This window comes from Podarcis pityusensis (genome assembly GCF_964106645.2).
Source record: "Podarcis pityusensis genome assembly, chromosome: 6".
NCBI classification, from domain to species: domain Eukaryota; kingdom Metazoa; phylum Chordata; class Lepidosauria; order Squamata; family Lacertidae; genus Podarcis; species Podarcis pityusensis.
Window position 1 is genome coordinate 87,670,015 of NC_138030.1, and position 12,202 is coordinate 87,682,216.

Below are 12,202 nucleotides of genomic sequence, written 5' to 3' on the forward strand. Positions count from 1 at the left end.
CCCAGTTCTGCTTTCCCAGACGCAGGCTGTGGGAGTCAGTGATAGAGTGCAGGTCTTTTTCAAAAAAACAAAAACAAAGCCTCTGTGGCAAATAAAACATTTGCTTGCATAAAACACATTCATTTTTACTATTTCAGGGAAAAGCTCATTATAATGCAGTTGGCATTCAGGTTTTGTCATGTTATGTTTGCATTCAGAGGCAAACTGTGTACATTTTAAACTCCTTCCTCTTCTTCTAGGGTACTTTTAATTTTGATTTGCAGCAAGAGCCATGCTTTAATTACTGAGATAATCAATTAATAAGCTCTTCACCAAAGGTTCTCTCTGCATACCTATAGATCACGGCGGTGGCAATTTAAAGTAATCTCTATTGCAATCACTATGATTAGCAAGATCTCTCTGTTGTCTTAAAATAATCTAATTGTAAGCAGGTTGATAGTTAGAATTACTCGACACCCTACATTTTAAAAGTGATCTGCGGTGGTCATAACCGCACAGCTTGTATTAAAATAATAGGAACTATGTGGTTCAACTTTCCTCTCTTGAGATTGCTAAAGTATTTATTACTTATGCTCCCATGGTTAATGTATGTAAATTGATTTTATAAAGCTATTAAAGAAAGTATATTATAATGAGTTCATGCAAAACAGTTTTTTTTTTAGGGGAGGGGGACTAATTGAAGGATTCAGAAAAGATGGGAGAAAGGTGTTCGAGAGGAGATAAAGCTTTAGGAAGCAGGCTTGTTGAACCAAATTGCTTCTCTCATCTTGTTCCTTCATTCTGTCCAAAAAACCAAAGTGTTGCACCAAGTAGTACAAAATAACCCCTCTGCAGCGACACAAATCCAACTCAATGGTGTAACATTGGAAAATGTCGATCACTTCTCCTACCTGGGCAGTTATCTTTCCACAAGGGCTGACATTGATGCCGAAATCCAACATCGCCTGAGCTCTGTGAGTGCAACTTTCTCCCGATTGAAGTGCAGAGTGTTTGAGGACCAGGACATTTGCAGGGAAACCAAAATGCTTGTTTACAAAGCTATTGTACTACCAACCTTACTATATGCTTGTGAAACATGGACCACTTATAAACGCCATTTCCAACTCCTCGAAAGAGTCCATCAACAGTGTCTCCGGAAAGTTTTACATATCACTTGGGAAGATAGGTGAACTAACATCAATGTACTGGAAGAAGCAAAGATCACCAGTGTTGAAGCAATGATGCTTCAACATCAACTTTGTTGGACTGGTCATGTTGTGCGGATGCCTGATTATCGTCTTCCAAAGCAACTACTCTATTCCAAACTTAAAAATGGAAAACATAATGCTGGTGGACAACAAAAGAGGTTTAAAGACTGTCTTAAGGCAAATCTTTAAAAATGTAGTATAAACACTGACAACTGAGAAACACTGAGCTGCGAGTGCTCCAGTTGGAGAACAGCCTTTTCCAAAGGTGTCATAGGCTTTGAAGACACTCAAACATGCTAAGAGGAAGGCATGCTTGGCAAATCCACACCATGATCAGCTCCCGCCCAGAAACCTATGTCCCCACTGTGGAAGGATGTGTGGATCCAGAATTGGCCTCCAAAGTCACTTATGGACTCATTGTTAAAACCATGTTTATGGAAGACAGTCTTCCTCGGCTATGAGTGATCGGCAAAGAAGAAGACACAAAACATTCCTCAGATGAAGTAGAGACATTTTCATCTGAGGAATGCTGGAGGGCAGTGCTATTTTTCTAGAAAAAGAGATGCTGGAACTCACCATGAACACTTCCCTCATTCTCTTAGAATGGCAATGGTGCCCACCTGACAGGTGCCAGATTTGAGTTCTAGTGAGTTCCGGTTGAAAAAAGCCCCTTTGGAGGTTATGTAAGTATCATTGAACTTCATAATAATAATAATTTTTGTATCCCACCTCTCTGACTGGGTTGCCCCAGCCACTCAGGGCAGCTTCCAACAGAATATACAAAAACACAACAACAACAACAACAACAACAACAACAACAACAACAACAACAACAAAACATCATACATTAAAAGCTTCCCGATACAGAGCTGCCTTCAGATATGGAAGGTCATATAATTATTTATCTCTTTGACATCTGATGGGAGGGCATTCCACAGGGCAAGTGTGACTACCAAGAAGGCCTTCTTCTGCCTGGTTCTCTGTAAAATCATGTCTCACAATAAGGGAACTGCCGAAAGTCCTTTGGAGCTAGACCTCATTGTCTGGGCTGAACAATGGGGGAACAGATGCTCTTTCGGGTATACAGGGCCAAAGCCGTCAATGGATTTAAAGGTCAACACCAACACTCTGAATTGTGATTGAAAATGTAAGAATTATGCTCGAGTAAATAGATATGAGATAAGGCTTCAAACCTAGCAAACTTGCTTGGGAGTAAGCTCAGCTGAACTCATTTCTGAGTAAATGCAGACAGTGCCAGAGTGCAAAATACTCAACTGTCATTCATCAAGATTCTAAAAATGGTTCAAATTATGCAAATAGAAACAAAGGTGAATTTCTGTCATCCCGCTTTTAATGTGCATTGTAGAATCTGATCCTGTGCATACTCGCTGAAATAATGTCCCAGATTTCATCAGAGCTTACTTCCAAGTACAGGTTCAGAGAATTACAGGCATCAGTGCTTAAAGGTGCAGAACAGCTGTAAATGTAATAGCAATTTGAAAATAATAATTTTTTAAGAAGGTCAAAATATAGAAAACAAGGCCCACAACAGGGCTATGAAAGGGTCCTAGAGTTCACCCCCCTTCTTCCCAAATAAGCACTAACTAAGCTTTGGGAAGGAGCCCTCACCACTTGGGGAGATGATGTCCACTACTGCAGCAGCTTTGTGTTTGTTGTGGCATGGTGTTCTGCCCTATGCTGAATTTTTACACTCCTAAAATCTTAGAAATAAAATCAGCAGCAAGAATCTCTACCCATTATAATGGAAAAATAATAATGACACCCCATTAATATGAGACTGGCACTTACTTGTTTGACAAAACTAACACATTTGGCAAGAGTTGAAGAGGCAGACAGACAATAAATTCATTGGGAAATGGAGTTATTTTTTGCAATGTGCTGTGATTTGAAAGCACAAGATTCCATATTGGGTGTAATTTGATAATTTCATGTAAAAGTATCACTCATTTCATTACATTTCTGTACTCTCTCATTTTAATTAACTTGGGTTAAAGTCAAGGATGATGGGAGTTAATTTTGTAAAAAGTTTGTGATCCATTTTAAGTATTTATGTTCGATTAAAACAAAATCATTGGTGAAATTAGGTAATTATAGACCTAATTTGGACATGAGGGACACGGGTGGTGCTGTGGTCTTAACCACTGAGCCTCTTGGGCTTGCTGATCAGAAGATCGACGGTTCGAATCCCCATGACCGAGTAAGCTCCTGTTGCTCAGTCCCAGATCCTGTCAACCTAGCTGTTCGGAAGCACGCCAAAAAGTGCAAGTAGATTAATAGGTACCGCTGCGGCAGGAAGGTAAACAGCATTTCCATGCTCTGCTCTGGTTTCAGTTGTGCCAGAAGCAGCTTGGTCATGCTGGCCACATGACCCAGAAAAACTGTCTGCAGAGAAACGCCGGCTCCCTTGGCCTGTAAAGCGAGATGAGCACTGCAACCCCAGCGTCGTCTGAGACTGGACTTAACTGTCAGGGGTCCTTTACCTTTACCTTTACCTTTAGACTTTGGACTTAAAGTTCTTTCTTTTTTTCTTTTTAGATGGTAACATCACTTCTCCCAACCTCAAGCCCAGTTAGGCAAGTGAGAGGTGGGGAAGGTTTTGCGTGCTGAGGTCCCCCAAAACACCCTTATCCCAAATAACTCACACTTCACACATAATTTTTGTTTAAGGTTTTTGGCATAATTTTTTGGCCACAACTTTATTATCATACAAAATTGTGAGTGGTTGCTTAGGCATTGGTTAAGACTAGCTGTCCCCCCGCCATGGGGACAGCACTGACTTCCGGATTCCAGCGAAAGCCAGTGTGGAGGAACAAGATCAGGGGATAACTGGAGCTGCGACACAGACCCTCAGCTTCTCCCCACATGCTCCTAGGGGCTTACACGGCCCAAACCCGATTCCAGGGGTTTGGACGAAAGGATGGTAAGCCCCTGAATTCCTTTAACGGAATTCCCGTGCAGCAGCATCACCTGAGGGGCAGGCACAGCCAATCCATACCCCTCCACCAACCAATTTAAACCAATGCCTAACCGCCAACCTTACAAGTTGTGACGATTTGCTACACGGTAGGCAAAAACCAGATGGCACACACTAATCAGCCAAATGGCAAAATTCCTACCAGGCCCTCGCACCAATGCAAACGACCCCATGACAGGCATAGCAAGGTCAAGCGGAAGCCCAACAAGGGAGGGCGGGCGGGTGATCCGATGCCCACAGCGAAAGAGAAAGCAACTCTCTGTGGGCCTTCCTTAAATATCCTCTGATCTCCACCCCCAAAGTGGCAACATACAAATTGCCCCAGCAACACCATCACCAATCCTTGCCAGGCCCTTTCCTTCAATTTTGCCTGGCAACTACAGGGTGCTTTGCCTAGCCCCAGCCGCAACACGTGCTCTCCTTTAATGAGAACACGCTTTGCGTGCTGAGGTCCCCCAAAACACCCTTATCCCAAATAACTCACACTTCACACATAATTTTTGTTTAAGGTTTTTGGCATAATTTTTTGGCCACAACTTTATTATCATACAAAATTGTGAGTGGTTGCTTAGGCATTGGTTAAGACTAGCTGTCCCCCCGCCATGGGGACAGCACTGACTTCCGGATTCCAGCGAAAGCCAGTGTGGAGGAACAAGATCAGGGGATAACTGGAGCTGCGACACAGACCCTCAGCTTCTCCCCACATGCTCCTAGGGGCTTACACGGCCCAAACCCGATTCCAGGGGTTTGGACGAAAGGATGGTAAGCCCCTGAATTCCTTTAACGGAATTCCCGTGCAGCAGCATCACCTGAGGGGCAGGCACAGCCAATCCATACCCCTCCACCAACCAATTTAAACCAATGCCTAACCGCCACCTGAGCCCTTACGCTCACCGCCAACCACTCACAAACCTAAACACACTCTCAACTTAGCCACCACTGACCTCAACCATACATCATTCCCAACAGAGGTAAGATGAACCCCATCAAACCTGTAGCAATCAGTGGCTTTAACATTAATATCTGGGTGGGGAATCACAAGCCCACCCAGATCAGACACCAGCTTGCTCGCAGCTGAATTAATACGCTTTCGCACCCTTTCGGTGGCCGCAGGGCAGGGACTACCCCTCCAGATGCAACGCTGAAGCAACTGTGACCAAATTAGCTTAGTAGCGGGCACCAAGGCCGCCAGGTCCCTCAAATCCTGCAAAATAACAGCACGTAAAACATAACAGGAAAAAGAAACCATATCATTTTCCCCAAGCTGCACCACAATCGCCGTAGGGGGGCCCTCCAGAAGAACACGCCTCTGCATTAGCGGTAAGAACTCCTTCCACCGCATCCCCCTTCTGGAGATCCAGGACACTCGCACGTGCTGCGGAAGGCCGAGGCCAACTCCCAGTTCAGATTGCCGAGCTCTGCAAGCGGCCCAATGCACAATACTGTGCCCCACTATCCAAACCCGGACAGTGGGTAGACCTAGGGTAAAACAAAAGATGTGAGTACACGAGATCAACACCATTTCCGCACATAACCCTTATATGCGTCCGACTTCCAGCGACCCAGGTCTTTAATCCTCCTTGCCGACAAGCCCCAATGGGCGGCTGTTGTTGCAGCCCCAATCCTGAAGGAATGCGGAGCAAACTCAGAGGCTGCATGGCCACAAGCAGCAACGACCCTGCGCAAAACACCAGTGAATTGATGGCGTGCCAATGGACGCCCATCTTCATGAATGAACAGGGCCCCTCCCCCAGGAGGCCGCAACGCCATATATTTCTGGAGATCCTTGACTGGGCAAGGGCCCCCTAGCCCAGTTGCTGGGAGCCGAATAACTGCCCCTCTACCCAGTTGATCAGTTTTGGAACTCCTGACAAGGATCTGCAATTCTGACTGAGACAAGCTCACGTCCTGCAGCAACAAACCTCTCGAACCTCCATCCTGCTTAGGTTCACACACCACCTCCCCAACCCTCAGGGCTCCAAAAAAGGCTAACGAATAGGCTGCGGAAAATAACCGCGCCTCAAACCTGGACCAACAGATGCCCTTTAGTTTACTTCGCATCCTGGTCAACAATCCAAACGTTATAGGCCTCCTTGTAGCTGGTCTGGAGGGGCAAAGCCTCCCCCACCCCTCCAAAGCCTTGCGCACCACGAACTTCCCACATGGATCATTATTAAAATAAACTTTGCTAAAGAAGGAAATTGCAGCCGCATGCAATCTCAGCGTCCTGGCTGCCCTCCGCATCTGAAATAGATGCGCCAAATATTGGAGCACCTGTGCAGTAGAATGAGGTGTGCATGTTCCCCCTACCACGGATTGCCCAGTGAAATGCAAAAAATCGGTCCAAGCCTTCTTATAGGACCTCAATGTGGAGGGGGCAATAGATGCAGCTACTCCCTGTAAAACTAAGTGCTGCCAAGGTTCCAGAGATGATCCGGGAAAAATTCCGGACGGTCTCGAGCCACTGGCGCCAGGGACCTGAACCGCTGCATCTGAAAACGGGACAGAGCATCAGCAATCTCGTTAGACACTCCAGGAACAAAACGAGCAGAAAATACAATGTTAAAACGTAAGCAATGCAAAACAAAGACCCTCAGCAGGGCTGATACCCTAGGTGATCGTGAAGACTGCTTGGCTAGCACGTTCACCACCGCCAGGTTATCTGTCCAAAAACATACACGACGGTCCCTGAAATGCTCGACCCATAAATGGACTGCCACTACAATGGGAAAAAACTCAAGAAAAGTTAAGTCCCGAGTTATAGCTTCCCCACGCCAAGCTGAAGGCCAACGCTCGGCACACCACCTGCCATCCCAATACAAACCAAAACCCAACGACCCCGCAGCATCAGAGTGCACCTGAAAATCGGTATAAAGGTTCAAGGTGTCCTGCCAAAGAGACACCCCATTGAATTCCTCCAGGAATTCCAACCAAATACGAAGGTCAGCACGCACCTGAGCTGACAGGCGCACCCTATGCCTCGGGGACCTCAAACCTGACATAAGCCTGGCCAAGCGGGAACAGAAAGGTCGCCCTGGGGCGATCACCCTGCAAGCAAAGTTTAGGTGGCCCAGCAAGGACTGCAGCTGCCGCAGAGTAACTTTTTTCATGGGAATGAGTTCAGCGATGACGCCCTTCAGCGTGAGTATCTTATCCGCCGGCAAACTGGAAGTTTGCGCCACCGTATCCAACGAAATACCCAGGTAAGTCAGCTGCGTAGAAGGACCTTCAGTTTTCTCCGCAGCTAACGGCACGCCCAGTTCCTCGGTTAAGGCAGCAAAGGCCTGCAGCAACACCACGCAATTCCCCGTATCGCTAGCTGAGGCCAATAAAAAACCATCCAAATAATGAGTGACTCCGCCCAAACCAGTTCTTTTGCGCAGAGCCCAGTCCAGAAATGAACTAAAACACTCGAAGGCCGCACAGGCTACCGAGCAGCCCATGGGCATGGCCTTATCAAAGTAAAATTCCCCGTCGAACTGAAATCCCAGCAACCAGAAGTCATCAGGATGAATTGGAAGCAGCCGAAATGCAGACTCAATGTCACATTTGGCTAGCAGGGCACCCTGTCCAAATTTTCTTATCATTTTGATCGCTTGATCAAGCGAGGCATACTTCACCGAACAAAGCTCCGGGGGAATAACATCATTTACTGATGTGCCCCTAGGGTGTGAAAGGTTGTGTATCAGGCGAAATTCCCCCGGAGCTTTTTTAGGAACCATACCTAAGGGTGAAATATGCAGATTAGGAAAGGGTGGAACGGCAAAAGGGCCTGCCATACGGCGTAGAGCCAGTTCTTTCCCAATTTTCTTACGCGCCACGTCAGGCATATCCTTCACAGACTTCTGGTTTGAAGGGTTTCTAGCTACAGGATTTGCCGCCACTGGGATTCGAAAACCCAGGGAAAAACCGTCACGCAAATAAGATGCTAAGAGGGTATAACTGTAACAATGACAACAACGGCTGTAGCCTAACCGGGGTATGAGCTAAGGAGGAAAGTACACTATTTTCCTGCACCGGCGGCTGCAGCCTGGGGCGCGGCTTTCGGGGGCTGCTGTGAGCCCCACCCCTTCCGAAAGGGCCGTCGAACCCCTGCACAGGCAGAAGCTGGATGGTTCCCTGAACACTTCTCACAACTATGAGAATATCTGCAGAATTGGCGCTGACAGGTTCCTTTGTTAAAATCCCAACAAAAGAACTTGCGACCCGTCTTAGCTGGCACAATCCTAGTTTTTTGCGATTCAGGGATCTTATTGTCAATACGTGGAGCCACATAAGTGGTCCATACATCTAAATCCTTTCGGTCCCAGCGGGCAGTGGGGATCTTGGCAGCCCTGCGTCTGAAATTCTCATCATAAGAAATCGCAGCAGACGCTCCAGCCATCGTAAATGCTGAGCGAACTATGGACAAATAAACCCATAAATGCATGGACCTCCGTGGGTAGGCCGCTGCCACCACTCCAGCGAACACCTGGAAACTATCCAGCCATCGCTCGAAGGTCCTTTCAACCTTTGGCAAAACCACCCTCTTTTTCGTGGCTGCCAAACCTCTATCCTGGGAGTCCTGACACTCCTGAGGGGGTGCCAAGCTAAATATATCAATGTAACGGCCATCCAGAATCCTAGATCGCAGCTTTGTAGTCAAGTGGGCACCTGGTATAATATCCCTAGCTGAGTTGGTGGAAACTTTCACATCAGGCATGAGGACCCCTTCCAGACAGTCCTGCACCGCCCCATACTTTGCCCTGTGAGAGTTTGCCCTCCGCTCCCAAGCACATTTTGGAAGTCCCGATGTCTCCCCAAAGCCCCAGTATAGCGAAAGCGAAGCTTCCTCATCACTACTGGAGGTTTGAGACGAAGTACCTGCGGAAGAGGATGAGGTGTCTCTCCGTCTCCTCTTAGCACGCTTCTTGGAACTCTTTTTCCGGCGACGGAGCCCACCAGAAGAGGACTTTGGAGGGAGAGGAAGGCTGTCCTCCACCGAAGACTCAGATGCGTCGCCTTGCAGCACAACGCCTGGAACTGACTGAGAAGAGACTACAGGTGAATGACCAGGAACAGACCTCACCACTGATGAGGACTGTACAACTGAACCCCGTGCCGCCCGAATCCGGGCGGATGACCTCCGCCTGGTCGGACCCCTGGGGCCGCCCCGTACCCTTGGCGCTGCAGCCTGGGAGACAGGTGAGACCGACGACTGGGACAATTGATTAGTACGCGAAAGACCCCCAGCTAACAAATCCTCCCCCTCATCTTCAGCCGAAGATGACACCGAAGGAGGTGCGTCAACAGGCGGAGCTGGACTAGCAGAAGAAGTCGTCGGAGTCGAGCAGCGTTGAATCAAACCATCCATTTCAGCCTCAACACGTGCTAACACCACTGGGTCACTGGCCAAGCCAGTGACCATGGACTGAAGGCGTCTCAAAGATCGCTGTGGCACTGGAGAACGCAAAGCTTGGGACGGGCCTTTTATGGGCCGCTTCGCTGAGGAAGCGAGATCAAGCCTCCGTGACACCTTCTTCTTTGGAGCCATACCTGCTACTAGTAAAAAAGACAAATAATAGAATTAATGCAAGGCTACACCAGTGCTCTTTGTTATAATGAATAGTCAATCAGCCTGAAAAACAATCAATCCCGATAGGTGCAACTATATGGCTCACCAGCAGGTGGCGCAGCCAGTAATCAAGGCCAATGGTATAGCTGCGTTTCAATAAACGGCCACTAGAGGCCAGCACGCAATGAGGAGGCAGTAGAAAATGGCGCTCCCGCCAAAATTCCCCAAAATGGAGGCCTCCCAACTGACTTCAGGCAGAAGGCCTCCCCCAATGCCCAAAGCAGGCCGCAAGCAGGCCTCCAACCACCAAAGCCGCTGTGCGCGCTAAGCGCCACCGGCTAAAGCTGGAACGTCCGAGGAGGGCCCCCCCGCAGCCTAAAACGGCCCAACTCCGCAGGCCGCAGGCGCCGAAGCGCGGCAAAAGCCGCTACCGCTCGGAGCCGGGTGGGGGGGGTGCCCAAATAGGCCCCGAGCCCAAGGCACGTCCCACGGCCTCCCCCAGCTCCCCCAGGCACTCCCCGCTATACCCGGGCCAAGAGGGGAAAGGCTTGACTAAGCCTCCCCAAGCCCGGCCCAAACAGGGCCGAATAAGCAAGCGCCGAGCGCCGCGTGCGAATCGGCGGCTCCAACGGCGCCTGCGCGCCAGCCGGCCCGCCCCGGCTAGTAAGAGCGCGCCGAAGCGCGCGAAAAGGGGGCCGCCGCCGTGAGAGGCCAGGGGAGGACTACGGTAAGCACCCGCTTTTTTCTCTAGTAACCCTACGAAGTGGGGGGGGGGGGAATGGTAAAGCTCCGAGGGCCCGAAGGTCAACCAGCCCCGTCCCCGGCGCCTCGGCTACGAACCGGGCCGAAAGGCCTAGGGTCCGCCCCCCCCTCCCGGCCACCCCCAGCAGCCCCACGGGACCAAAAGCCCACGAGGAAAGTTGGGGGGGGAAGGCTAGTAAAATGGAAACAAGAGTCAGAACAAAAACAAATAAAAATTGAAAACTAAAGACAAAGAACCTGGAAAATAAATTAAAGAAGGGGGGGGTAGACTTTGGGGAGATAAACACAAAAGGCCAAGATCAAATAAATAAATAAAATAAAATAGGAGAAAATGAGGAATGAGATATAGATTTATACAACCGGTCTTTAGCTGTGTTCGATCCGATGCCCACAGCGAAAGAGAAAGCAACTCTCTGTGGGCCTTCCTTAAATATCCTCTGATCTCCACCCCCAAAGTGGCAACATACAAATTGCCCCAGCAACACCATCACCAATCCTTGCCAGGCCCTTTCCTTCAATTTTGCCTGGCAACTACAGGGTGCTTTGCCTAGCCCCAGCCGCAACACGTGCTCTCCTTTAATGAGAACACGCTTTGCCGTCAAGCTGGGAGAAGGCAAGTACCAGAAGGCTCCCCAGGTGGACTCATGAGCATAGGAACAACTGCTAACTAGGGATGGGGAGAAGTTTGATTCAGTTTACATTGAAAGGTGAACCTACTTCATCCCAATTTCTGTAACAATATGAGGACTAGGATGCAGCCGTCCTTCAAAATTCACACTTCTTAGAATTTTGCAATGAAGCTCTTCACATAAAGAATGTTCATTGAAACACATATATTAGGAGGAAGTGGGCATAAGAATAACATATTAGTGACAATAGCACACAGAGATGCACTATATTTGGGGTAATTGCTGACAAAAATATATATATTAGTCAAAATTCCATACAAAAATGCATTTATTGGGGGGGGGGGTCACACTAAAATGTTGATGAATTTCCATGAGGAATTTTTTTTTAAAAAAATGTTCAGATTGCTGCAGAAATTTAGAAAACAGAAAGACTGAGAAACCCCTCTGCCTTCTTTTTAAATTGGGAGGGATGGAGAGTATAGGGAATGTACCTTGTCTTACCGTGTGTAAATTTCACTGCAGTGCAGCAAGACAGGAACAATGTTAGATGTGCCTCTTAATGTGAAATTTGCTATCTCTCTGCATTATATTATCTTCAGGCCCAGTGCCAGATAATGGGGGCTTAGAATGGCACTGACAATGGCCTCCCTACCCCAACCAGAACAGGAGTGGCTACTGCATGCTTTTTCCATAGCTCCGCCACATCTGTGGTGGTGATGACTCCACCAACTGCCCTCCATTTGGCATACTCTAATTGGGGATGGAACCTTTTAATGAGGGTGAAAGAGGAGAGCGCAAAATATGGTTTGAAGCTCAACATCAAAAAAACGAAGATCATGGCCACTGGGCCCATCACCTCCTGGCAAATAGAAGGGGAAGAAATGGAGGCAGTGAGAGATTTTACTTTATTGGGCTCCATGATCACTGCAGATGGTGACAGCAGCCACAAAATTAAAAGACGCCTGCTTCTTGGGAGAAAAGCAATGACAATCCTAGACAACATCTTAAAAAGCAGAGACATCACCTTGCCAACAAAGGTTCGTATAGTTAAAGCTATTGTTTTCCCAGTAGTGAT

The 12,202-nt window shown here is 48.0% G+C and overlaps 1 protein-coding gene across 1 annotated transcript; it reads right to left on the reverse strand.

Annotated features, from left to right (window-relative positions):
- Nucleotides 1-4,588: 4,588 nt before the first annotated feature.
- LOC308479163 (uncharacterized protein) lies at nt 4,589-9,730 on the reverse strand. The gene is made up of 2 exons (XM_081009609.1): nt 9,046-9,730; nt 4,589-5,661 (listed from the first exon to the last, which is right to left on the reverse strand). The coding sequence occupies exons 1-2, from the start codon at nt 9,713-9,715 to the stop codon at nt 5,087-5,089; spliced, it is 1,245 nt and encodes a 414-aa protein (XP_080865735.1). The 5' UTR covers nt 9,716-9,730; the 3' UTR covers nt 4,589-5,086.
- Between the last annotated feature and the right edge of the window lie 2,472 nt (nt 9,731-12,202).